Genomic DNA, 27,427 nt, shown 5'->3' with positions numbered 1-27,427 from the left:
GGGAATAATCAATAATAAAAAATAAGTAAGGGTTAAATTTCTATCTGAAAACTGAGAATTTCAATAGTGATAATGGATAACTCAGATAACAATAATACTGAAAGAAATATACCACAATATACCGAAAATATAGTACATATATTCCAAATTTAGAAATATACCCACCAAAAATATACCTAACAAAATTAATACAAACATACTCAAGATGCATAAACCAATGAAGCTCACTTTCAGCGGTCTTTAGTGTCTTTGGTATCTAATTCCTTTTACAATCCCTCTCTGCTTAACTCTCTCCGTCTCTGTCACTGTGTTGCTTGGCTTTATATAACTATTGTCACACATATGCTCAGATGGTCATAAAGAAAATATAATATCATTAATTGCATTGATCGTGCGTTCACTCTGGCACTCTGACACTCTGCGCCAGACTGTGCCGCTCTTTTGTTAATTGCTTCAATTATTTTCATATTATTATATGTTAAAATGTTTTTTGTTCGCTTCCTTCACAATTTATGTACGACTTCCTCCATCCCCCAGCATCGCTTCCCATCAGTGGCCACATCAATTCATTATGCCGCTTTGGAATCGGGCTGGAATGGGGATGGGAGATGGGGCTTGAGCCGTGAAAAGCTCTCATCTTGTCTGTGGCTGTGGCAAAGTGTGCTCATGTTCATTAACGCCAAAGTTGAGGCAATTGTCGCGCGAGTCGTCAACGTCGCTCTGCGCCTGCCTGCTCTCCTCCTCCGCTTTCTGCTGTAATCTGAGCGTTGTGGCTGTCTCATGTTGTAGCTGGCAACTGCTCCGGGTATACATACGTATTCCATGGCTTATTGTAAAGTGCCAACGCCCCTTCCAGGCCCCGTTTGCTATACCCTCGAAGAGGCTACAACTCTGTTTTAGCTACGGATAAACAAATGTGAATAATCAACAGGCGTCTATGATATAGTCATCTCTGTCGAGTCCTCCAGTTGTAAAAACTTTTATGGTTTCATCGACCTGTGAGAGTATTCCACGATTCGGCTCACGAAGTTTACTTTTTATTTCTTGTTTGGTTTTGGATGCTTTGGTTTTGTCAGCTGTCAGCAGATTTTGTCGGGTGTTTTTTCTCCACTTTCTGTATGGAAAGTGTGACATTTTGATTAGTTGATACTTTTTCGTAGTGGTTGCTGTTCCCTGAGACTTTTGTGATTGAACTTGAGGCGCTCTAGCGGTGGGTTAATGAACATCAAGGTTGCGCAGACTATTAACCGCCAATTGAATAAGTGGCAAAGATTTTGTTTTCAACCCATACATGGGTATGTGGGTATGTACATACAATGTAACTGAAGAATGTAATAAAGAGTGTGTGTGTGTGTGTGTGCTTTTATGGCCATCAAAGGGCTATAAAAATATTGTGATATGACAAGAATTGAGTCAATTTACTTACTTTGGGTTTCAAGTGGGTTCCCTTGAACTTCGGTCTACTATACGAGTATTATACCCTTCCAGAGGGTATTTTAAAATTGTACAGAAGTTCTATCGCACATCTCTGATAGGCTTCTTGTATTTATGTAAGATCACCATAACCTATCATACTTATGTATTTAGTTCAGCTGCTATATAAATTGATTTAAATTTAACGAAGTTTGCGGTTTAGAAGTTTTTATAAGTACTGGAACATCTCTCTCTCTCTCTCTCTGCCTCTCTCTCCCAGTGTGACTTAGCAGAAAAGGGTGGCTTTTCAAATAAGTACATTTGTATGTAAAAAGAAATTGCGGATGACATGCGGATGCTCTTCCTTATCCTGAAATAGCCAGTAGAGAGAGCAGATAGCACATATCAGAGAGAGTATACAGAGACAGCAGATAGAAAAATAAATATCAGCCAACGCTGGACGTTCATCGAAGCAAAAGAGAGAGAGAGAGAGAGAAGAGAGGCCGACTGCACCTCTCACCTGTACTCGTATCAATCAAAGTCGAAAGTTTACTTGGGATCTCCACCCCCATTCTGCCATCTAAGCGTTTCCCTCCGCGTCTCGCCCGTCGTACTGCGGGTTCACTCTCATCATTGTCGTTGACTCTATTTTGAAAACAAATAGGAGGCCGGGGGCTAATTTCGATGCAGATCGTAACAGTTTCGTTTGGGTTCGCTTCCTGCATTTCCCCCAGACAGACAGTCGACAGACCCATTAACCAAAATTTGCAATACAATGCGCCTGCCTGCCTGCAGCTGTTGCACAGATACTACGACTGCGAGTACTTTGGGTATTTATTACTCAATCTGAAATCACAGTGGAAGACTTCCGCGACGATGCATTGCATCTATATTCGAGCTTGTTGTTTCCTTTGTGTGTTCCATTTCCACTTACATTTGTGTGTTTTTCATTTGTAATTTTCATTTGTGTCTGTGTTTGTGGGGGCAAAGAGAAATGCAGTCAACTGTCAAATGAGTGAGCCGTGAGCCGAAGCAGGGGAAGAGACAGCTAATTGTCATTTTCCGACAACAAAAGCGACAACTCAACTGCACTTCATTTCATCCCAAAACGGCGGGGTACGTATTTTACGATTTTTATGCGATTTATAATGCATATACGAGAGTTCCATTACCAGATCCAGTTCCAGTTCCAGTACTCGTACTAGCACTCGTAGTTGCCCCTGCAACAGCAACCGCTAACCTGCTGCACTTGTTACAGGCAAAGGCACCCTCCCTCCCCATCCGAACCATCTCTCCCCATTGTCTTTGTGCAGCCGAACCGAACAAACGCTCGATAGGCAGTGAAAAGTGTTTCTAGAACGGAAGTTATTAAAATTGTTATTGTTTTTTCCTAGCTTTCGGCAGGGGAAGCTACTACTCGTATTCGGACTTAAGCAGTGCATTGACCACCATTACACATACGCACCGTTGCCCCATGCCACGGCTGGGGATGGAAAACGCTTTTCGCGCCACGGTATTTTGTCGGTGTTTCGGTATTAGGGTTTCTATGTCAGGCGACGACCGAGTGACATCTGTTGCCTGTTGGCGGCTCTCTAGATTCTCTTCCATGGGTGATGGGGCATTTGGGATCTATAGCTTTCAGGGAGTGCTCCTGCATTCATATTTGCTTTGGCTGGAAGTACTGGAGCACATAAAATGCCATCTGGCATCGACCTAGCCCAACTGTAGCATGCCACAGCTCAACAATTTTCGCGGTGGGCAGCGGTCAGCGGTCAGCGGCACTCGAATCCACAGCCGAACGTTGCTTACTTCCGCTCCCCATTTTGGGCTTCCCTCATGCTGGAATATATACATATGTATGGGGGGATTAGCTGACATTTTGTGCCTGGGGTCATTACTTAGGGTTGGGGTTAGTGGGTCAATGGTTTATGGGGTCACCTTTGAGGGGCGGCGGGGGCTCTGGCCGGATCGTGCATTTAGTTAGCTGGTTAATGCCCCGTCGATTGGTGCTGGCCTGCTTCTGCTTCTGCCTCTGACTCGGCCTGCTGTTGGCATACGAAAATAATCGTAATAATGAAAAATAAATGAATTTCACTTATGTTTCATGTCTGCGCGAAATTAAATGTAGCAAAAATGTTTATAGCATGTCGCCTGGCCCGGTTCGGCTTGGCTCATGGCTGGCACTCTCTTTGTGCTCATTTTCTATTTATTTTCTATTTTCGTGGGGGGCTCGCTCGCTTCTGGGCCACGCGAGCTAATAGTTAACCGAAATTTTGTGACAAATGATGCTTTATTTGCCCCTTTCTCGGGTGTGCCATGCCCTATAATTAAATGGAGTAACCCGCTCCCCCCCCCTCCTTGGCCGGAGCTCTGAAAGTGGGTCACGTGTGCCAAATGTCCCTCCCCCCGCGAATCGGAATGGTGCCATTTGCATGAGAAATTTGCCCCCAACATGCATATCACTGTCAGTGCTCAAAAATTACTGCATATTATGGTGGGTGGTGGCGGGGAGGGCAAAGAAAGCATGCAAATGGTTGGGGCTCTTTATGTGTTAAGCGATTATGAAATTGGTTATGGCTGGGTAGACACTCGTGTCGCGCGGAGGTGGAGTGTGCCACAGAGGTGCCATTGCAAGTGGAATTGCATCTCACGGATGGCAGAACAATGCAAAATACGGAGGAATGGAATTCGATTGGTATCAAAAAGGACCCTAGCCAGGTTCTCGTCTGTTTCTGTCGATCCCCCATCAAATTCCGATTCTGTCTGGCATTCCTCAAAATCATAAAATCAAAAAAAAGCTCAAAGTTCTGTTAAGTGTTTTTCTACCCCCAAACGCATCAAAGTGTCAAAAATTGTTTGGCATTTTTGGGCCGCGGGCAGGCATATCAATAAAACCGATCAAACAATAGGCTGGAAACGTTTTCAATTTCATGCATGTGCCGCTTGTAAATCTATTGAATAAAAACCCTAGACGTGCGATCGAAAAATATGAATAATTTTAACGAGTAATGTACGATTTCGGAGTTTCGGACTGTTGGCAGGCCGACGGCACTTGAGGCGTCAAGAAATCAAAAGGAAACATTTCAATAATAAATCAAGCCGGACAATGAGATGCCCAATCGAGTTCTGGACAGCTTATTGACACGTTGAGGCCATCGAGAATACCAAATGGAATCTCTCCTCTTGGCATTTCGCTGCTGGTGAATGCCCAAATTTGGGGCTCGGAGATGACACTTCCCTGCAGACCGACGACACGTACAAATGGCAACAGCAGCAGCAGCAGCAACAGCAGCACTCCTTCATCCGACAATGTCTGACATTTTGCAGATGTAGTCGAGGGTGCATTTTCCTATGCAAAATAAGTATAATGCAAATAAACAAAAAGCGGAAAAAATAAGTTTATTTACACGAAGATCTGTCGAGTCAGCGGCTCTCGTACGTACTCGCACATAAATCTTGCATCGGGTCTGCCCAAAATGATGGCAAGTGTCAAAAGTCAACAACCAAATGTCACGTTTTGTTGTTTTGTTTTTATTTTATTTTATTTATTTCTGAGTTTCCCCCCGCCAACCCTCCCTCTTCAATAACGAAAAGAGAAGCACAAACAAATTCGCCGCCTCAGTAAGCAATTGACATTTATTAAACAACAAAAAAGACAGACAGAGAGACAGACCTTAAAAAACTTTTGGAGGAGTGCACTTGACGGAATAAATGCACAAATTTGGATACTATTTCGGACGCTTTTTGTTGTTGTTGTTGTTGCTATTGTTGCTGTAGATTGAAATAATTCTCTCGCGCTTGTCAAAATAAGACACTGGCCCATAAATTGACAAATTATTCCCATAAATTTCTCGACACTTTTATTGCCATTGCCATCGCATCGCATCTCCCTCCTCTGCTCCTCTCATCTGGGGATCATTAATTCCGAAGACAAGCAACGAAATTTCTGTTTAGTGCAACTCAATTACTTTGAGTGGCCAATTTTCTTCTCCTTCTTCTGTAGTAGGTTTGGGGGTCTGCCGACACTTGACGTAGAAATTTCAAATTAATGGCTTCATATTTTGTGTTTTAATGCGGAGGGTCAGCAGAGCAGTCAGCTCGAGTGGGTTGGATTATGCAATGGCGAGCAATAAAAAACGGTAACTAAATTACTGGTTTTTAAAGTTCACTGGGGTCGACTTTCATTCGGACCGGACCTCGGACGTAATGCGAATTAATTTGATTACATGGCGACAGCAGAACACACTCGCACTTAAATACATACCTTTTGTGCTCAGTGTATGTGTGTCGGGTTTCTATAACTCATAATCATCCATTACTCCCTTCCCTTTACACCTTCTTCCGCCAAATTTGTAAGCAACGCAATCCACGGGCATACATTTTCCCTCTCACTTGCACTTAGCAACACCAAGGACCACATTCGACGATAGTTCGCTCTTAACGCCTCTTACGATCGATCCTCTCTGAGAGAGTATCTCAATTCGCACTTTTTTCCACCCAGCCGGAGTCCGGCATAACAAAGGAAAGGCAAATGACAAAAATAATTGTCCGCAAAGTAATGGAGCCCAAAGCAGATAACTAGAAATAAAATATTTGTTTTTTAATTAAATATAATATTTTTACTACAATTCTAGGAAATATTATTTATCTAAGTATGCAAATAATTAATTTTAATTTTAAATATATTTATCTTAAATCTAAAATATATATTTAAATTTTAAATCAATTATTTTGATATTAATGGAACAATTTAAACGAAAACCTTCTTCTTTTTACAATTTTAACTCTCGGTGAAGGTCCTCTTTATCTGAGTGTACACTGACAATTATTTCCTATACAATAAATAGGTGTTTGTATGTTCTTGGAACGGTGAGAATGATTCCCTTGGCATTGCCAAACAATCCTCTCTAGTTTGCGCCTCTGTGAGTCAGTGCGATTCAGACAGCTACTTCGATTTGAAATGTGATATGATATTGAGCTGCTATTTGGAGGTTTTCCAGTACGATACTTGCCTTACCCACAGCACAATTATTCAGGGCAAAATCACGAAAGCCATCTCGAGGCCAGAGCAACCCAAACAGAGCTCGGCCAAAGACATCTTCGTAAACTTGAGAGCCAAAAGACACACACAGCATTGAGTCTGACATTTGTGTTTCAATGTCATTAATAGAAATTGCAGATATATTTATATCTAAGATATCGGGTGGGTGTCACAGCAATGACAAACGATCCAAAAGATCTTGGGGGTTTTTTCAATTGAAATCAATGCAAAACCAAGCAATCGCTTTCCGAGGCGTGTAATTGTTGGAATGAATTACAATACAATTGACGCCAAGCGCACAGTCGCCAATTGTATCTGAATCTGCGTCTCAATTGATTTGTCATTTAAATCTGAAAGAGAACAATACGGAATGGTGGCCGTCAGCAGCGACACCTTTGCAACGCTAAGGTCTAAATTTAGTCACAGCCTTGCAGGGGGCTTTGGTGGGTTCAAAAAACTTTCGCTTATCAAATTACGCCCAAACCCAGACCTAACCCGAGACGTGGCCCGACTCATTGGGTCCTCTGTCTCTCAACTCTCTTGGCTTTCTACGCAAATTGCAAGAGTCAAACAGACAGAGAAATGGCAAACCCAAAAAGTGCATTAAATGACAGTCAGACAGGCTGACTGACTGACTGACTGACTGACTGACTGACTGAGTGACAGAAACCAACCAGCGACAACACAACTCTGAAACCGAGTTAAGAGCTAACTTTGCCCGAGTCTGCAGCAAAAAGAAGGGCAAAGCTAACGACTTAACAAGCAGACAACGCCGAAATACTTTATGAAATATGGGAAAACTCTAAAAAAGCCCCAAACTGAACTCTAACTTGAACGGAGCCAAACTCCACTCCACTCCCACTGCCGTGAACCGGCAACTGTCGAGCTTGATGAGGAAAGCGAATGCTGTAAATTATCATTTTATGACAGAAAAGTTTTAAAAGCCAATAAATTTAACTGCGGGTGGAAAACCCCAGGCCAGCCAAGAAACATGAAGAAAAAGTAATGGAAAAGAAAATGGTATAGGAATATAGCAATATAGGAACTAGGCGAGTGGTTTACAACTGTCGATGGTGCTCGTACCTTGAAATGTGGGAACCTGTTCGCGGTGCACTGAGAGAAACTATTCAACCATCGACTAATTGCGAGCGATCCATCTACGAGTCTGCCTACTATCCATCCACACTGTACAGTACCGTACAGTGTACGCTTTCATTATGCCTCTATTCATGAGGGAACTTATCAAACAAACTTAACTTTCTGCTGCACTTACCCTCCCGCAGGGGTGGCTCCACGAGTGTAGTCTGTCGAAAGGGTTTAGGGAGGATTATTATGCATATTGAATGCGAGTGGGAGCGGGAGTGCAGTGCGAGTGCGAGTCGACAGGCAAATGCACAACGAGGCAGGCAGGTGAGCAGGGGTGAGGGGACGTAAAAGGGTTCATAATTGGCCATGACTTTGGTTTCCAAGTTTTTATGCCTGTCAGCCGTTGCACTTGCAGGAATGGGAACAGGGAACGGCATGGTTTGTGGGTCTTTTTTGGGGGTCTACAATTGGTTCTTGTTCCAGAGGGGTTACACCTGGAAGACTCTATACGACCCCTTTGAAGAAAATATGAACAAAGTTGTTGGGCTTTTGATGACGCCGCTTTTCGTCGCGTCGCGTTTCCCACAACCCACAACCCACTGCCTTGACAATGAAATCTGCTAACTGCCATGGACTCTGGCTGTCGCTCCGACTGACAGACTGGTCTGGTCTTGTCTGGTGTGGTGTTTGGGCTGGGTTCGTTTTATGGTCTGTGCTGTGCCCTGACATGTCATTGATATTTCGGGGGCGTTTCTCGCTGCCATTTATCGAACAGTGCTTTGGGTTTTACTTATGGTGTGCACTTGGAATGCGCACTGCTCGCCGATGCTTTATTATTTATTATAATGATATTTCTCTGACTTCCCGTTGTGGCTGGTTGGTTGGCTGGTTACCGGTGCACCCCCCGCGGCGCTTTAAGGGTTAAGAGTCAAGGGCTTAAATCGTGCCTCCGGATTCCGTCCATTCAACAATCTTTTGTTTTGAGACCGTATTTTAATAAATTTTCTTCTTTTGTTCTTCTTCTTTGCAGTTGGCCCCAACAACCAAAACAAATGCAAATGTGCGCCCCAGAGACGTATCACCCCGAAAGTTATCAATCGTAGAACATTGGAGGAGTGGCGAAGTGGAGAGTGGAGCGAACTCAACCGGTTAAGCGGTTAAGCGGGCTACAATACTTGGATAAGTATCTTCTTCTGGATAGAATCGACCACACACAAAAGTCACCACAATGTTGGATCGATGCGAAATGCCGGTGAGTGGATTTTACTCATATTCAGCATCCGGTATAACAGATCTCCTCCATCTAAAAGCTTCTGAAATGTTAAATATCCAAGAATAAAATGTAAAATGTGTTCCCTGTGTATCCCCAGTTCACATTCGAGCTAAAACTTCCTCTGCAACAGATCAAACTTGCCATTCAAAAACAATTGTAGAATAAAACTCGGATCAGGGACAAAATTTGAATTTTCTTTCATATGTACAATAAATATATTCATTTCAATTGTAAAATGAAGTGGAAATCGAATCGAAAGCGTATGAAAAGGAAACGCTTTATGCGCCTCCATTTGTGGCATCGATTCTCGGGCTACGATTTGCTGCAAGAGGAAGATCTTAATACCTGCTGTTCGAGAGAATGCAAATGTTTCATGAGACTCGCTTCGTGTGCTCCACAGATCCAGCTGGACAACGAGAAGCTGCGACGCGATGTGCGGCTCTCGAGCTCCCGCCTGGACCTGCCTCAGCTCTGCAATGGGTCGCGGCGTGGCCTGGATGGCCACAACAACCATGTGGCAGTGAATGAGGCGGTCACCACAACGACGTCCCTCAATGGCAACAGCAACAACAACAACAACAACAACAACATTGGCTCCCCCGTCTCCTCGTCGACCACCAACAGCAGCAACGGTGGCAACGAGCGCGGCTCCTCCACCAAGTCCAACAGCAGCAGCGGCAGCGGCAGCTCCGGCAACTCGGCCAGCAGCACTGGCAGCGCCGAGCTCAAGTGCAACACGCCCATGACGCCATCTGGTAAGTAAAGCAAAAACCCCCAAATGGGGAGTGCCAGAGTGTGGGAGGATAACCTCCAATGGGGAGTGCGGAAGAAGCCATCTGGGGATGGGACTCGGGGGTCTCCGAATGCCTGGCTGAAGCTCAATGCCAATTAGTAAAGGATGAGGATGCCCTACAGCCATTTGATACGCTCTGCTCCACCCGCCTCTCCTCTTCTGCTCACTAATTAATTTTATATAATTTTTTAGAAAATAAAACTGGCATTGAGGTCAGGGTCAATGGGGGATTTTGGAGTGCGGCGTTTGCCACATGGGAAAATTCTCAATTACCTTTTTCTTTTCACTTAGTCGCAAGTGCGAAAAGGGAATGGCATTTCGGCAGAAAAATGCATGGAAAAGCAGGGAAAGTTTCACTTAACTAAAGCTCATTTTGCGCGTATATAGTTCTGGCATTATTTTAATTTTCGTCATTGATCGATCAGGCTTGGCCTGTGCCACAAAACAAACAAACATATTTCTAATATTTGTATATATTTCTTTCATTACTTGATGGATTGCGTGGGGAACACAGAGCTGGTGAAGAAGTTCCGCAACTACCTTACGGATCTGGAGTTCGAGGAGCTCAAGGTGTACAAGGAGGTCTGGTACTTCGGACAGCACGCCAGCAAGAACTACAACAAGCCCGCCCCCACAGCCAACACCACGAATCTGGGCTATGACGATGATAATGGCAACTACAAGATCGTAAGTGGGTTCCACAACTACAATTATTCAATTACTGACTAGATTTTTCTTTATTCACAGATCGAACACGATCACATAGCCTTTCGTTACGAGATTCTGGAGGTGATCGGCAAGGGCAGCTTCGGGCAGGTGATCCGGGCCCTGGACCACAAGACCAACACACACGTGGCCATCAAGATCATTAGGAACAAGAAGCGCTTCCTCAACCAGGCCGTCGTCGAGCTGAACATCCTCGATGAGCTGCGCGAGAAGGATGCGGATGGATCTCACAATGTCATCCACATGCTGGACTACACATATTTCCGCAAACATTTGTGCATTACCTTCGAGCTGATGAGGTGAGTCGAGTGCCAGACACGCTCCTTCCCCATTGTCAAGACCATCTGGGGACAGACCATCCATGTCTGACGTCAATGCAGATTAGCCTTTGCATTCGGCTTTTCGGCTGCCAGTCACGAAACACTACACAATACTCGTATATCAGAGTCGCTTACGACTCTGGTTGAGTCTTCAATTAAAAGCGCGTATAACTCGCATTTCTATTAACATTCTGCCAATTATTTGTGGCAACTTTCGTTGCGTGTTGGCTGGCCATAAAATTGTGGCTATTATTAATTTCCATGCTTCCAAGTGCCTAGCACGCAGTCGAATGGATGTTGGCTCCAACTTGAACAAAGTCCTTTTGCCTGCAGCATATTCACATGTGTATAACCGATGTCTCCTCAGCTTCATTGTTCTCCAGTTAAGTTTTATTGGTATCGTATACGTATACGTGTCGTATACGTACCATACGGTTCGGTTCTGTTTAGGTTTGGTTTGTTTGGCCCATAAATTTTGACTGTTTGTTTATGGTCACCGTATAAATGCTCACAAGTGGCATTCATAATTTGTTTTACGAGTGTATTCAACTCATTTACAGAATTATTGGGAGTCACCAGATTTGGCTTTACCTCAGATCGCAATTTCCGCACTAATGCGCTTTCCTCCCACCATTTTCATCATTTTCCGTGTAAACAATATACATTTCTATTTAATTTCCTGCTCCTGCCCCTGCTCCTGCCTCGTAATTTTACATGCCACAAAAGCGCAAACAAGCGCCAGACGCAGACACAATCTGAATCAAGTGGTGCACCCACCGCAGGCGTCGCTCGGCTATCAATTTCAATTTGAGTGTTGAATGTTGTGTGCTGTGTGCTGTGTGTGGCCTACTTGCAGGCGCAGGAACGTGTGGCACGCCTCCTTCGGGCATACGAGTGTGTGTGCCACATGTAGGTCCGACCTGTTGTTGCACCCTTGCAGTGGGTATGTTCTTTGATGGATCAGATGGATCAGCAGGGGTATACGTATACGTATATGTATATCCCTGCTGGCGTGGCGTAGAAATCTAATTGATTGGCATGCCTGAACCTGAACGGGGAACCTCAGGTGTTGATATTGTAGCAGGACTGGAACTGAGCCCTAGTACTGGCACCGGAACCCACTGCACACACGGGCATGTCAAAGTTTAGACAGCGAGCAACGCAAATATGGTAAAAATAATGCTCGTTGCAAATACATTGTGAGCAGCACGCGATGCAACAGCCATAGTTGGTGCAAAGCGAACGTCGAAGGTCGTCCTGTTTTTCTTGTTTTTGTTGTTGTTGCTGTTGTGTTTCCCTCTCCGGAGCCTCTGACATTTCCGTCAGTCGCCGGTGACTAATTTGTCTTAATTGCCAGCCTACGAAAGTTTTTCGCTTTTTGCATTTTGAGGCTCCATCCAGTTGACATTTTAGAGCACTGATTTGGGGGATTTTGGGGGGTCTCTAAATTCGAATGGGTTAGTGGCACGCCATCGGAGATAGTGGCCCCCCCCCCCCCCCCCCTTCCCTTCCCCGCTACATCTTCTCCTAATTGCAGACAACACTCGGCACATCGATGGGGCAACCGAATTGAATCGTTTACCCATCATCCATTCCCTGGACGGAAATTTAATTAATTATTTGCCTTGCGACTAATTAGCCGCAAAATCGCTGTTTTTGTTTGTTTCTTCGAGGGCGCACTTGTTCTTTTTTTTTTTTTTGTCTACTTTTGCCCTAAAGAAGTTTTCCCGCAATGGGAAAACTTTGTCCGAGTGACGTCCGAGCGGCAATACAGGAGTTGGGTAGAGGGAACCGCATTGACAACCCGGCGGCAAGTTTTAAAGTTTGTTTTGAACGAGTAAACAAATTGTATCGTAAGTTTTACGTAATTAAATTTACGTGCACGCAATTTAATTTGCATGCCCCTCACGGAAAATTCCCATAGCCAAAGGGATTGAGTTTGGGTTATTGGATTAGTGGTTTAGGACACAAGAAACAATTCTTGGATAGGAAAGGCTACAAATGTTCAAGGCGCACCTGAGCTAAGGAATGTAAATGAAAATAAATCCAAGCAATGAATCATTCAAAATGCTACAGCATGAGCAACATATTTTCGGAGCTCTGGGTAAAAAAGAAGAAAAATCAACGCTTGCAGTAGCGGCAGGCGTGCCTTGACACTAGAATAGTAGGTACTTGGCACTCAGATACTATGTATGTATATGCAGGAACTACTTTATGTACATACGTCGAAGCTCTTTCTGCGTATGCTGCCTAAAAGTATGCACTGGAGAGCGCGTTCCTCTGGCATTGATGTGTTACTTTTATTTGCTTCATGGCAATTTATTAACAGTTATTTATGAGTTTGTTGAACTAAATGAAGCTTAGCTCTAAGCTAGCTAAGCTTAGAACTCAATAGCTGATCTCTCCTTTTGTTATTGGCTCTCTCAGAGCCAATGGCTGCTCTATACAGGCACCAGGCAGACGCACAAGCGAAAAGTTAAGAAGAGAATGCAGGAGAATGCACAAAGTGCTTAATTCGAGACTCACTGAGTTGAGTTGATGCTTGACTGCCCAGCTCTGATCTACACGAGTGTAATATAACCCCCCTGTACTCTGTGAATACCGGGTGTAGGCATTGTTTTTCGGCTAACAAAAGCTAATTCACGTTTTGTGGAAATCCCTAAATGGCAAGGAAGCTCCTCCAAGCTGATTAGCTAATTAGCTGACGGCCCTTACACGAGGTCTGTGCAGAGGGTCTCTGCAAATATGAAACCTAATCTGTGACTGTGGCCCCAAAGTGACACACACACGCCCACTCATTCAAGGACTTAATTTCGCAAAAAGGACAGTGAGTGTCATAAGCAGCAGCACCGTACCGCAGCGCACCGTAGCGCAGCACAGCGCAGCGGAGAGGAGAGGAGAGGAGAAGATGGTAAAAACTAAATTGACGCCAAGTGACACATTTTCGCACACACACAATGTCTGGGAAACATTTGGATGGTTTTCCTTCCATTCGACCCTGGCAGGTGGCAGTTTCAGGCCCGTCTGGGACTTGTTTTAGCATTATGAGCCACATAATTCACAGCGACAGCGATAAAATAGGAGCTGCCAAAGTGCCAAAGACAGCGAGCAGAGGGCGGCAGACACCACACACCCCACGGAGCGCCCATAACTATGCAGCATATTGTCCCAATGACGATGACGCAGCTCACTCGTTTGTGTTTCTGGCCAAGAACATGCCTCTGCTGCCCTGTGGATGTGGCCAAGTTTCTGGCCCTGACACTGTGTGGGTGTGTGGGTGTGTGCCTGAAGGCACATAAATTGCAGCCTAATGTTGCCTGGGGGAGGGGCGAAACGAGAGAAGAGCCCATACCCGCTCTCGGCGCTCCTGGCGGTTGTTGTTCGTTGGTTGTTGGCCATGTCATGTGTCAAGATTTAATTTCCATTTTATGAACCATAACGAGATCGGGAGAGGGATAATCATCGGGGAATTAATTTTGTTTGCTTTCGAAAACCGTTTTAGCTACGAAATTAAATATAAATACAGCGAAAGGTATTTTGGCAGATGGCTCCCTTGTGGGTACCCATTCTGTAGGAGAATATTCCTTGTTAAACGGTGGATACAGCCCTAAGATCCGCACAAGCGAATGCTACAAAAGATAATGCCCAAGAATTGCCATTTTAAAGGTGAATAAATCTCTGCTCAGTGTGCCCTTAAGTCCAGAAACAATCCTTCAGGTTTCCCCGTATGAAAACTAAAGCCTTACATTTTGCTCTTATTTATGAGTTTTTCAATGCAATGAAACATTTGCCATTAAATGGAAATGGCAATTAAATTATAAATTCCTCGAAAAGTCTTTTTAAATTCGTGGCATAATTCAAAGTTAATTAAACGATTGAAAGGCTTTCAGCAGCCTCGGAATGGGCCTCCTGTGGTTCCAAAGTGCTGACAACACCTGCGCTTGTACTCGTATTGAATGCATCTGCACCATATGCAGAATCAAAGTGAACATTTAAATTAAATTGAAAATTTCCTTTCCTTTTTTTTTTTTGCGTTTTGTGACCCATTTTATGGGTGCCGCACACCCACTGTCACTGCCAATGGCACTAGCAGTCCATAAGCCTCAGAGCCGATCAATAGCAAACAGATGCAGCCACATGCTGCCCTAACCCTGGTCCTGGTTGTGGTCCTGTCGTCGCCCATGTAATTGACTAGTTCTGACAGCCTGCCTCACTGCGTGTGGCAGTGACATCCACAACTGACGGGAGACGAGGACGCGTCATCGCTGGCACTACGGATCCAGCCAAGGGATAACGAAATGCACCAACTGAAATGATTTTTAATTAAAATGCAACATGCGGCGTAGGGCGTTTGGCGTGGGGCGTGCAGCGTGCAGCGTGTGTCGGTGTGCCCGGCCTGTGCTGGGGCGTGGTCATGCAAATAAGCAGAGTCCTGCAAGTCTCTTTTTTAAATTAATTTTTGCACTTAGTACGCGTGTAAATTGCAATTAGAGGAGACTGAGGACAGAGAGAGACAGGGATCCTGTGTATTGAGTTACCAAGAGAGTAAACATGCTCGTCGCACTCTTCCTGCCGGCCAGCACGGCTGTATACGCAGATGTTGATGTAGGTTATTATTATGCCGTGCCATGGCACAGTAATTACTGCTAATTGACATTTCCCGAGCATAGGGTTTGTTTCTGTTTGTTTGCGCGTCCGTCGGGAGGGGCGCAGGAACAGGAACAGGAGCAGGGCCAAGGCCAAGCTATCTGCCATCTGATGAAAGGTAAAGTAGACTCTTCTTCCCTTTCCCCTGCTCTCTCTCTCTTTCTCTCTCTGGTGGAATGTTTCTTACAGTTCTGTGATTATTAATGGTTCGGTTCGCCCGACTGTCACAGGACCGTCGACTAATTAAAATGCCACACAACGAATAGAAACGAGAGATATTTTGTTTGGGATTAAGGCCTTGGGCCGCCGAGCCAAGGTCGAGCCACGGCACAGAGTCCCACAGTCGCACAGTCTCAGGGACAGAGCATCATTAATTCAGGAGGCTTTTTGCCAGTGGTTCCGTTTTTAAGCTGCTTAACTCGAATATTTATGGATATTTAAGTGGAAATGAATTGAAATAGGATTTATTTTCAATCTTTTTGCAGAAAAATTCCTTAATATTTAATGAAATTTCGCTGGCAATCGATATGGCCCGTCCTGAGGACATGGACGTATCCCCTAATGTATTCCACCTACTGCTCCATTCAGGCGCTGGAATTTGCTATGCAAATCAGGACAACAGCAGAGATTGAGGCGCCCCGTCCGGTCCCAGTCTTCGCTTGTCAATCAATTTCAAGGCAATCTTTTCACTTTCCCCAAGAAAACCAATTTCGAATTTATGCTGAAACTTGCCAAAAAGTTTTCCTTTCCCTGCCGAACCGCACAAAAGGTGACACAGTTCTCGGTGCGGCGACAAGTTCATTTGTGGCCAATTGACAGCCCTGAGCCATGAGCCATGAGCCATGAAAAATGTGTTATGCTCCCACGAGTATCCGCAGTCAGACCCAAACCGGCGCGACGGTGACATATACACAGATACACAGATACTCGCCGTGCAGATTGGGGAAGAGATATTGGATAGACCTTCGAACTTGATGTTGTTTATGGTGGGCGTATTATCCATTCTGCTCACTTTCACTCTCTCCGCCCCTCATGTGGGGGCTTCCTCTCTGTTCCCCCCCCCTGGTGTGTGCTAAATGCAGGCATTAGTGGCTCGTTACAGTTGCATGTTGCAGCTGCAGTAGCATCGCGGCAGGGGGCAGGGCGCTCGAGCAAATCAATCAAATTACCAACGGAATTTCGGCACGAAAAAAAGCGCCCAGCCCGCCCCAGTTGGGGCCCCAGCAATTCTCAAGTTCATGGCAGACTCACGGACTTTTGACATTGGTTCTATGTGGCATGTCATAATGCAGTAATAAGGTGCATTCCACCGAGCAGTCCGCCCACATACGAGCATGTACTGGGACCCCGATTTGCCGATTGAAATTATGACATTTTGATGATTTTCTTATTGGTTTGTTATAGGCCCGACCCGAGCCGAGCCGAACCTACCTGTCTGTCTGTCTGCCAATAGTGGGGCCGGCAATAACCGCTCCGCTCCTCGTAAAATCAATGGCAAGTCCAAGTCCATGCTTTAAAGCCGGCCGGGCGGCACTTTAAGCCTTGCCATTTTGGCATTTCGCATTGCCTACTTTCAGGCGCCAGTGCATTGGGGAAAGTTTTCAAATTAAAAGCCCCGTGACCTTTGCGGTCTGGGGTGCGCTCCCGTTACTCTATTTCCCCCCTCAAACTCTCGGCAGCCATCCATGCCATGCCATTATGTGGCTTAAGGGGGACGACTCACGGCCTTGACGCCTCTTTTAAACCCAATCAGCTTAGCAGGCTTTTAGGCGCACTTAGCAGCTCGTATGTAGATACACATGTGTGCTGTGTGAGGCGGGGGGTGGGGGGAAAGGAAAAGTGCTGAGTGTCGGCTGACATAAATTTTAATTGGATTACCCCATGAACCAGTTGTAGAACAGGGCTTTAAGCCTCAATGTCTGCAATACATGTGTAACAAATATACGAGTATATTTGCGTGGGATGTTCAGTGTGTTCTCTTTAACAGCAACTTTAACCTTTCGCATTCATCAACTTTGACCTCCCACCCACACACATCCGCCTTTCATGCCATCGCCAGTTATTACTTTCGGCATTCGCAATCTCTCTGCACACAGTATATGGGTCAAGCCTGTCAAAGGAGCACTCACGAACAGGCGATGAACTTATTGATGGCAGTTTCAGTCACTCGGATAAGATGCGCAGCTCGAGGGGAATCGGAAATGAAGGCGACTTCAAGAGTTCAGATTAGCAGGGGGACAGGACGAATGAAGGGAAATCTGTAGCAATATTTGGTGTTTGTGGGAAAGGAGATGAGTTCTGTGGTTGCCACAGAAACTCATCAATCATCCTTGGCCCTTGCCTTATTATATGCCATAAATTGACCAAACTTTCCCATTGATCAACTTTGGTTATCCCACCCAGGTGGGTGGTGAGTGGTGGGTTGGTTGTCTATTTGGTGGTTGCATTGACATTGGGGGGAGCCGAAAGAAACTCCTTTGTTATCAGTTAATTAATCGCCAGAAATCGCAGTAACTGCGAATGCAAAACCCATTCAGAAAACACAGCAAATGGGTTGACAAAACAAGATACATTTCGGCCCAGACGGGAGGGCAGGCACCGTGGTTGAAACGTCTTACAAATGGAATTCTTTGCACATAATCGGGGGATATCATTATTCTGTCAATAATTTATTGCTGGAGGATATGTTTAATTTGCGATTTCCTAATCTTTTTTTTTTTGCCCAATTTACGTGGAATTAAATCTGCAATCGATGGCTTGTGCCAGTGTGCGTTAGCCGTCAGTATTGTGGCAGCTCTTTTTGGCTCGATTGCCACCATATCTGTCGTGGGTTCTGTCGTTGTGTACCGGCTGCTCCGACATTGTCCATAAGGTTGTTCCTGCCTCACCTGCTGACGCTGAACGGCTAAACGTTGAATGCCTAAATTTGTGCCCGACATGCAATGGAAATTAATTCAATGCATGTTGCCCCGTGTCGTCGGTGCTCCGGGGCGGGCTTTAAGCGGCACAGCCGGCATTTCACTTGCCTCCATGCTCGGTCGGGGAGAGGAGATTGCACCATAACAAGGGACGGACTCCACTAACTCCCAATCTCTCTCTCTCCCTTTCGCTTCGCTCTGTCTTTGCAGCTTGAACCTGTACGAGCTGATCAAGAAGAACAACTACAATGGATTCAGCATGAGTCTGATCCGACGCTTCTGCAATTCGATTGTGAAGTGCCTGCGACTGCTCTACAAGGAAAACATCATTCACTGTGATCTCAAGCCGGTAAGTATACAATCACTGGGTAATCTTTGGATGTCCCCGGACTGACGAAAAATCCTTTTCATTCTGTAGGAAAACATCTTGCTCAAACAGCGCGGCAGCAGCTCCATCAAAGTCATCGACTTTGGCAGCTCCTGCTATGTGGATCGCAAAATCTATACGTACATCCAATCGAGGTTCTATCGCTCCCCGGAGGTGATTCTGGGCCTGCAATATGGCACGGCCATTGACATGTGGAGCTTGGGTGAGTGTGTGGGACCGTGGACGGGACCTGGGTCCACTTTTAATTAAAAACATTCTGCTTCGGGGGAGAAACGTCATGAAATTTTAAGCGCTGTTCGGCATTTGGCAGTCAAATTTATTGCACACACTCTGGCCCTATAAATATCCGTGGATATTGTGGCAAACGGATTAAATATTAAGCATTCCATGGTCCCATTGCCACTGCACGTGGCTGAGCGCTTCTATGGCTGTGGGTTTATGGGTCACGAGGTGGCTCCCACTCCCACTACGAATTTCCGTCCGTTCAATCGACCTGGCCGGCCGAAACCCGCTCAGAGCTGAGTCGAGTGTAGAAACACGCACTATGCCAATTAGCAGCAACAGGCAACGGCTGTAAAGGACCTCCAGACGGAACAAAGAGATATCGGCAAAGGTGGCGGCAGAAAGGGCCGCATGGACACTCAACAAGTGCCCCACTTGAAGTTTATGTATACAATAATTTTCACCAGCCCAGCCCCGCTCTTGGCCACTTCGAATGGCACTTCCTGGCCACCCCGCACATCCTTTTAGCGCCCATTTCCGACCACAACCACGTCCGGTCAGCGTTAGAGAACATCGTGGACTCCTGCCAGAGAGCAAGTGAGAGAGAGAGAGAGAGAGAGAACAAAAGACTCATTAAATGTGCGCAGGACGTGGGACGTTGGACGTGGGCAGCGAGGTTGGCTAGAGGTTGAACGGCTGAAGCCGGGGCCTAATAAAAGCCAGCTCGGTTTATTTTTATCCACTGTCTTGGGCTTCTTCACGTGTGTGGTGTGGCCGTCTGCTTACTTATTTGAGTTGCTGTGCACTGAGCATACACCCGTGTCCAGCGGAGTGGCGAAGGGAAATGGGTTACGTGTTGAATAATGTCAGCTCTTAACAAATTCCAAGTGGTCTCAGTTCTGAGCTCCTCTTTTATCTGGTCTCTGGGTCCATTGAAGCAACTGTAACAGAGTGAAGCGAGCGTCCGTGTGGGTTTTGATTGCTTTCAGCTTCATTAGATAAATGAGGTCGCAGGCTGAGGTAAACTCACAGACTATGCCGCTCTGTTTGCACAGGGAAGAGCTTCAGTAGGTCTGCCCTCAAAGCCAGTTTACTGACTAAAGCAGAAAATGATTCCCTCTTGTCTTGCGCAGCCATGAAAATAGCTCGAAAGGCAATCGACATCAATTACATCTTCAATGGATTGACTGGCAATAGCGTTCCAAATAAAATGGTTGAGTCAGAAGGTACAGAAAGAACCAAACTCATTCATTTAGCAATTTTGCTGTGTGACATCTCGCCCCATGAGTCAGCCTCCGCAGCCTCCGTCAATGAGTGTCGGTCGAGGCAGTCCATTAGAAAGTGCAGTGGAAATAAATAATGTCAGTGGGGGCACATGAATAGGGGACAGGGACAGGGACAGGACACGTGTCCGGCACAGAGTCAAGGTCAATGCGCTTGTCTGACCGCCCGAAAACTGCGAACTGCGGCAGACCCACCCCAGAGAATGGCCCGCACCCAAAATCAATACTAATTGGACTCTCTTTCCCTCTTGCAGGCTGCATTCTGGCCGAGCTGTACACGGGATTCCCGCTCTTCCCCGGCGAGAACGAGGTGGAGCAGCTGGCCTGCATCATGGAAGTGCTGGGGTTGCCGCCCAAGGTGCTCATCTCGGTGGCCAGGCGTCGGCGATTGTTCTTTGACTCGAGGGACGCGCCGCGCTGCATCACAAACACCAAGGGGCGGAAGAGGGCGCCGGGCAGCAAGTCGCTGGCCCAGATCTTGCACTGCCAGGATAGGTACTTCATTGACTTCCTGCAGCGCTGCCTGGAGTGGGATCCCGCGGAGCGGATGACGCCCGACGAGGCGGCCCACCACGAATTCCTACAGCCCTCCACCTCCAGTCGCCATCGCAGCTGCCGCATGTCGAGCAGCTCCTCCAGCTCGGGCCTGAACAGCGTCTCCCAGAAGTCCTCCTGCTACAACTTTGCAGAGATCTCGCCGGGCAGCGGTGGGCCCGTGGTGGCCTCCATCACCAGCACCACAGCAGTGAGCAATGCGGCCATCACCACCACCAAGTCGAGACAGCCGCAGCTGCAGCAGCAGCAGCAGCAGAGTCACAGCCACAGCAACCACATCAACCACACGAGCCACAGTCACGCCCAGTCGAACGGGCACCTGCCCGACATCAAGCTGAGCGCCGGCGATAAGTACAACAGCATGCAGAAGGTGGCGGTGCGCTCCAAGATCACCTCGAGCGTCTCCGACCTGGAGTCCGTGCAACAGTACTCGCTGCACCGCATCTACGGGGGCGTGGGCAGCGGCAGCACCCACCACGTCTCCTCGGCGGCCACCAGGAAGCATCTGAACGGAGTCAGCAATGTGGGCGCGTCTTCCAAGTACGGCAGCTCGACACTGGCGCACAATCATCACAATGTGAGCCACCACAACGCGTCGACGGCCACGATTGCCACGGCCACTCACCATCACCACCACCACACGGGCGTCAATCAGCCGGTGATCAACGGAACGGCCAGTGGCGCCATGTCGCACTCTCAGTCCACTGGCGATGTCTCCGACAGAGCCATCTTTGGGAGGGCTTGACTCCGAGCCCGCCCCACCAAGCTGGAGCTCAAAAAGTGCAAGCTGGTCAACATGATGGACTTCTGGAGCTAGAAGTGGCGTCCGCAGCAGTGCGCTGCTGTCAAGGAGCGCGAGGAGGAGCAGGAGCAGTAGCAATAGCAGGAGCGGGAGCAGGAGCAGGAGCAGGAAAGGGACTAAGATCCAGTCCTGGCCTAGCTAGTTATAGTATCTGTCATATAAGCCACATAGGAAGATGTAATTGTGCGTATTGTATTTGTCTGTGAGCGCAATGCTGTTGTACTCCCACTTCCTCCCAAACACCATCCCCCACTCGAAATACGTATGTAGGTACATCTAGGATAGTCGTCCCCTTGCGGTCCTTGCAGCACTTTGCAGTATTCTCTAAGTTTCCCCAAACTATCTTATTTCGCTACTGCCATAGCCAAATGTATTCCCCCCACCCCACCCTACCACACAACACCAATCGTATTCTCCAAACCTCCCCCGAAAGTATTCTCTTCCCTCCATTTTAGAACAGACCCGCGGCAAGGTGTTGCCAGGTGTCTGCTACACACGAAAAGTGTGTTCAACATGAACAAAACAAACCTTCGGACAGAAAACGAAATCAGAAGCCAGCTCAAAGGAACAACATACCCTAGATATAGTGTATAAGATATGGCATATACTAAACATAGAAGTAACGATTCACCCAACGCATCCCCTAATCTCCCAATCTCCCAATCCCCCACCCCACACAGATATGCATACATACATACATACATTAACACACATACATAACATACTCGTATTTTTAGGGTCACTTGCGTGCGACTCAAATGTGTAACAATTTCATACAGCTTCCATGTCTTTTGCAACAGTATCAAGGCTGTTATTAGTTACATATGCAAAACAGAAATGTATCTATATATCTTTAACTGTAATTGTATTCGTAAGTTAGGAGCTCGGGGGTGGGTTCGATGGAAAACCCACACATCACAGCGAACCCCCAATCAGCATGCAGTTGCATGATAAACTTGTGCATGAGAATGAATGAAGTACCACTACCACTACCTATGTACGAGTATGTACACAAGGAGTCTGGCCCATCCGCACGGAATACATGTCATAATTTAACGAAAACGCATATTAAATAAACCTTAGATTTACTATAACTCTAGGCATAGAATCATTTTGTGCAGATAAACCAACAAAACTGGCCAATATCACAATAATTAGAGAATTCAGAAGAATATAACAAACAGAACAGAACAGAAACGAATACCCGTACAATAATTATAGAGCGCCACCTTTACATATATGTAAACCGTATTAGTGGATGCAAATCGAGCAAATAAATACAATTTTATTCAAATTACAGTTTGTTCATTTTAAAATAGACACTCAACAAAGTGAACGGTAAACGGCAGCCAGCTGGCTAAAAGCTGGCTAAAAGTGTGTTAACCGAGTCTAGACTGTCGCCAGAGCGATGTTTGTAATCCGTAAAAACTACCGTAAGTTTAGATAACACTGTAAACAAATTGCAACTTTTGCTCATGACTTTTGGATATATAATGCACTAGACTCCAATATCTAATATTTACAATATACTAGCATGTACTCACCCGACTCGTATAGTATGTATACCCATACCCCATGCCCATACCATACCCCCCCATACACAGAGCTGCGATCCCTGGAGCTTGTTTCGTATTATTTATAAATGTTTTCTCTGCCACTCGTCGTAACTCGTATGTATATCCGATATGAACTTTCTTCAATGTATTATGTGTTTTATTATGGATTTTGACAGCAGCAAAACCAACAGCAAAACTTGATTTACAAAGTGTGTTCGAATTTAACGTTTAGTATTAAATTTAAACTAAATGAAGCAGACCATGCGAATGGAAACTTACTTATAATTACAAAATACACATATACATACGTACATAAATATCAATTTTAAATTAATGAAGCATATTAATTGTATAAATCGAGAAAGCGACATGTAATCAATTACAATTACAACAAAAAAAGGAATAAATGAAAAAATTATGTACTCAAAATATCAAGTTTTAATGGAATGCCGGGAAACGGCTTTATACCCACATATTAGGTAGGTATACGGATAAACAATTAATGATCCACTTGAAATTGATATTGATTGAAATTGCCAGCAAAAGAGGGTAATAGCTAAAATTTCAAAACTGTGGTAAAACCCAGAACATTCTTGTCCACAAATTTTGAGGGATATGCCAAAAGAAACGGCATTTCCGCCCACAGTGCACTGTGTTGTGTACAGATGTAGATGTCGATGTAGGAGTACACGTACTCTACATATAAAATACATCCATTCCGTTTGCATACTTTCTGGCTTGCGCATGTAGGAAATCTTCTGCCAAACGAATACTTTACAGATGCAACTAACAGTCGGCTTCTCAGTGTAAAGAAAAGTTTTCCACTAAAACTGAAAACAATAATGAACAAAGTAATTTTCCATACTTTTTAAATAAACATTAATCGATTCCTATTTACCTCCAGTAAGTACCTGATGTAGGGTACCCTGGCTACATTTATTTCGTGCATTGTTTGTTAAATCTCCATCTACGCAATCAATCTAATTCAAACGGAAGCAATAATAGGTTATCACAAATTATTATTCATTTTTCTTCCATTGTGTCAGCGCCGCTTCTTCTTTCCCAACGATGGTGTCGGTAATAATGATTCCACGTGACACCATTTGGGATGCCCGGGAGGGCTCTTCGCGTTGGCTCATTTAGTTTTTTTTGGGGGGGAAGGGGGGGGGGGGAAAAGAAAAAAAAAAAAAAAAAAAAAAAGGGGGGGGGGGGGGGGGGGGGGGGGGGGGGGGGGGGGGGGGGGGGGGGGGGGAAAGGGAGCCCCCCCGCCCGCCCGGGGGGGGGGGGGGAAAAAAACCCGCGGGGGGGGGGGGGGGGGGGGGGAAAAAGCTGTTATTGGTTTGCTGATATTTGTTGTATCTTTTTTGATGTTTGCGTGAATTATTATGCAATTTCCGACAGGGTCTAAACAGAGTTGCCAGTTTCAGTGTGAAGTTAAGACTTGTATATTTCTTATGTTTTGGTTTGGACTTAGTAATTACTTTTGGGGATCATTTGACAAGATATTCAATAAACTTTAACGATTAGACAATTATCCAAAATGACTTCGAACTCGGAGCAATCGGCTGGAGACCAGCTAGAAACACACAGACCTACTGTACTGTGGCGTACCAGAAAATCTTCGGCCTGTCATCAGCTTGACAGCTTCAAATGCGCAGCGTTTTGTTTTCACTTTTGACTCCTAAGTGCTGCGTGGGGCTTAAAAAGGCGCAAGATGTCGGGGAAAGTAGAATTCTAAGTACGCGCTTCGGATCCGCCATATGACTTAATCCCCAGATGCGTCGAAGAGCCCGCCTCATTCTTGAATGAAAAGTAAAAGTTGCCAGCTCACGATCCCGCGATGATCGTTCACACCGAACCGATTCCCCATGAGGGGCTCGGGCCGCGCGAGTGATAAGCCCAGGCCGTAAGCGTCATTGAGTCAAAGGTTTATTGACGTACGGCTGCGGTGGCTTCTTCAGCGCCTTCTTCGTCTTCTGCCGGCGATCATGATCCCCTCCCTCACAGTTGTCGTCGACTGGTGCCTGCCTGCCTGCCTGCCTGCCCACTTGTTGCCAGGTGAGGCCATCGCAGGCCGGGCTCGAATCGGCTCGGCTGTGTTCGGTTTGGTTGGGAGTTTCGGGTCCGTGGCATGGAGATGGAGGCTCTCCTCTCTCGAAGGCCGCTTCTGCTTCGACTTCGTCTGCCTCTTCTCTGCGGCTTGTGTTTTTATATTTTTTCTTTCTTCTTGTGATTATTCGTCGCAAGGTGAAAGTCTTTCTCCCTCAAGCAGTTTGTTGTTGCTATTTGTAAAGCATTTAGTCTTTTTCGGTGTTTCAGTTTTTGTTGTCTGGCTGTCTGGCTATCTGGCTATCTGGCCAGTGCCAACTGGCTTTTGTTGTTCGGTTAATCTTCGGCAGATATATGACTGTCCATTGGTTACCCATTCATCATTATTTGGAGCTAGTCTTCGAAAGTGCAAATTATTCATGCTCTAATCTAAGGTCATTTATTCGCAGCTTGAGAACTTTTCTCGCTGATCTTCGCGTATGGCTTTTCAGTGGGTTACATTTATGATATTTCCTTTCTTTCGTGGAATTATCCATGAGGTCATTCATGGCACCTACCCTCACTTTTTGTGAGAGGGAGCGGCGGCTCGAAAAATATTTTATATCGTTTGCCGTAAAATAAATTGCAGCTAGACATAAATGTCTTTGCCAGAGGCCAGCCCGGCTGCTTAGTATGTAGTGAGGGCAAGGCTTTGCAGATCATATAAAGAAACTTAGATGACTGTCCACAAGGGCAGACAGATGCTGGGAGGCACTACCAATTTGGAGCCGCAACACAGTTACCCTCGGATGGATGTAATTGATGGCAGACAACATCCCAACTGCCACTGGACATTTGTATCTATTTGCGTGTGACCCTGGGAGCCAATGTTGATGGCATCCCATTAAAAAAACAGCGAAATTGGCAATTATCAATCAAAACTGGCGCTGTGTGTGGGAAGTAATTACAAAAACCCGAACCTGAATATACAAAGTGGGAAAGACAGAGAGAGAGGGATAAATAAACACGAAGAAACTATGAAAAAAGAAATTAAAAATCGAGTAATTAGAAATTGATTTGACAAGGGGTTAACTTCCTGAATACCCGTACATCTCTTGGGATTGTGCAAACAATTCAATCCAGCCCGCTAGCAGGTGAAAATATTTTCCACCGATTTGGATATTGTGTAAAGGTTTTTCTCACAGCCCGATCGGTCAACAAAGAAAGCCATCAAATAAAGTTTAAGCACACAAAAGCTACAAAAGACCCGAGGAGAGCCGGACGGCAGTCAGTCAATGACTTGGACAACCGACCGGCGAGAGGGACCCGAATCGAAACCCCAGTATCATCATGGGCCATTATCATTGTCTGTTTGGGCACAAAGCCGAACCTGATAAGCTCTCTGGCGCTTGCTGATTATGCAATCGCTACTTGAATGGAGCTCGACTACGAGTATTTTCTAGAATTGCATTTGGGGCTTCAGATAATTGGCCGTTTGGGGTCGGAAAGTGAAATGTTATTTTTGAAGCCGGCGATGAAATGGGCATTTGATAAACTGATTGATGGATTAGTTGATTAGACGTTGTACCCGCCACTGAAATGTTTGGGGATCTGGGAAAATTGCTGCGGTAATTGGGTGGAAAGCTGGAAATGCAATAATTTGTTGAACGATGTTTTCTGATAAGAAATGCGTTTTTCTGTGTCTGAAACTGTGAATGACTTGTTATACAAGAGGAAATCAATTTAATAATTAAACTTACTCGATCGGTTGGCTAGGTCAGAAGAATTGGGAAAGTTTTACAGAGATTATCGCGAGGGAAAATGACCGAATTCCCGAGTCAAAGGGAAAAATATAAGTGCAAACGAAAGAGACATTCAACGTTGGTTTGGATGGTTAAATATCATATGGGAAAACTGAAATATTCTTAAGAGCTTGAATAGGAGGATGAGCAGGTAATAGTCAGGGCTATTTCTGATACAAAATTTAATACTTTTAGTTCCTGCTCAATCAATTCCATCCGCAAACAAATCCCCGAACTACTCATGGCGTGACCATCCATTAAGTGATCAAATCAAGCATAATGACATGCTGATCCCCTTCCAACCAGATTTGATGTGCTGTGATGTAAGTAGGTAGTGATCGCCTTCTGCGTTCGCAGCGGGATACCCGGAGCCACACACAACCGAACTGGAAACAGAGCATTAATCATGGCCACATCATAAATATATGAATCAGTCTGCAGATGAATTGTTTGTTCAACAAAAGTGCCATAAAGTCATAATTAATGCGGCAATGAGCATGGAATTCAGCTTTCAGGGGCTACTGTGGACGGCGACAGGGCAGAGCTGATAGACACACGTCTGTGGGCCACGATG

General features: G+C 45.6%; 1 protein-coding gene across 3 annotated transcripts in view; it reads left to right on the top strand.

Moving 5' to 3' along the window:
* Positions 1-23,438, top strand: part of LOC111079817 (dual specificity tyrosine-phosphorylation-regulated kinase 2) — a 55,031-nt gene extending 31,593 nt beyond the window's left edge. For all 3 annotated transcript variants that reach the window (XM_022375129.2, XM_022375126.2, XM_022375130.2), the window contains 7 exons: positions 8,571-8,792; positions 9,214-9,568; positions 10,121-10,293; positions 10,354-10,631; positions 18,428-18,566; positions 18,636-18,807; positions 20,365-23,438. In XM_022375129.2, coding sequence (XP_022230821.2) covers positions 8,769-8,792; positions 9,214-9,568; positions 10,121-10,293; positions 10,354-10,631; positions 18,428-18,566; positions 18,636-18,807; positions 20,365-21,410 — 2,187 coding nt within the window. In that variant the 5' untranslated portion in view covers positions 8,571-8,768 and the 3' untranslated portion in view covers positions 21,411-23,438. The remainder of the gene's footprint in view (positions 1-8,570; positions 8,793-9,213; positions 9,569-10,120; positions 10,294-10,353; positions 10,632-18,427; positions 18,567-18,635; positions 18,808-20,364) is intronic.
* The last annotated feature ends 3,989 nt before the right edge of the window (positions 23,439-27,427 follow it).

This window comes from Drosophila obscura, unplaced genomic scaffold (genome assembly GCF_018151105.1).
Source record: "Drosophila obscura isolate BZ-5 IFL unplaced genomic scaffold, ASM1815110v1 contig_46, whole genome shotgun sequence".
In the NCBI taxonomy this organism is placed as follows: Eukaryota; Metazoa; Arthropoda; class Insecta; order Diptera; family Drosophilidae; genus Drosophila; species Drosophila obscura.
The sequence above is the reverse complement of the archived record's forward strand: the minus strand, read 5'-3'. Positions and strand labels throughout refer to the sequence as shown.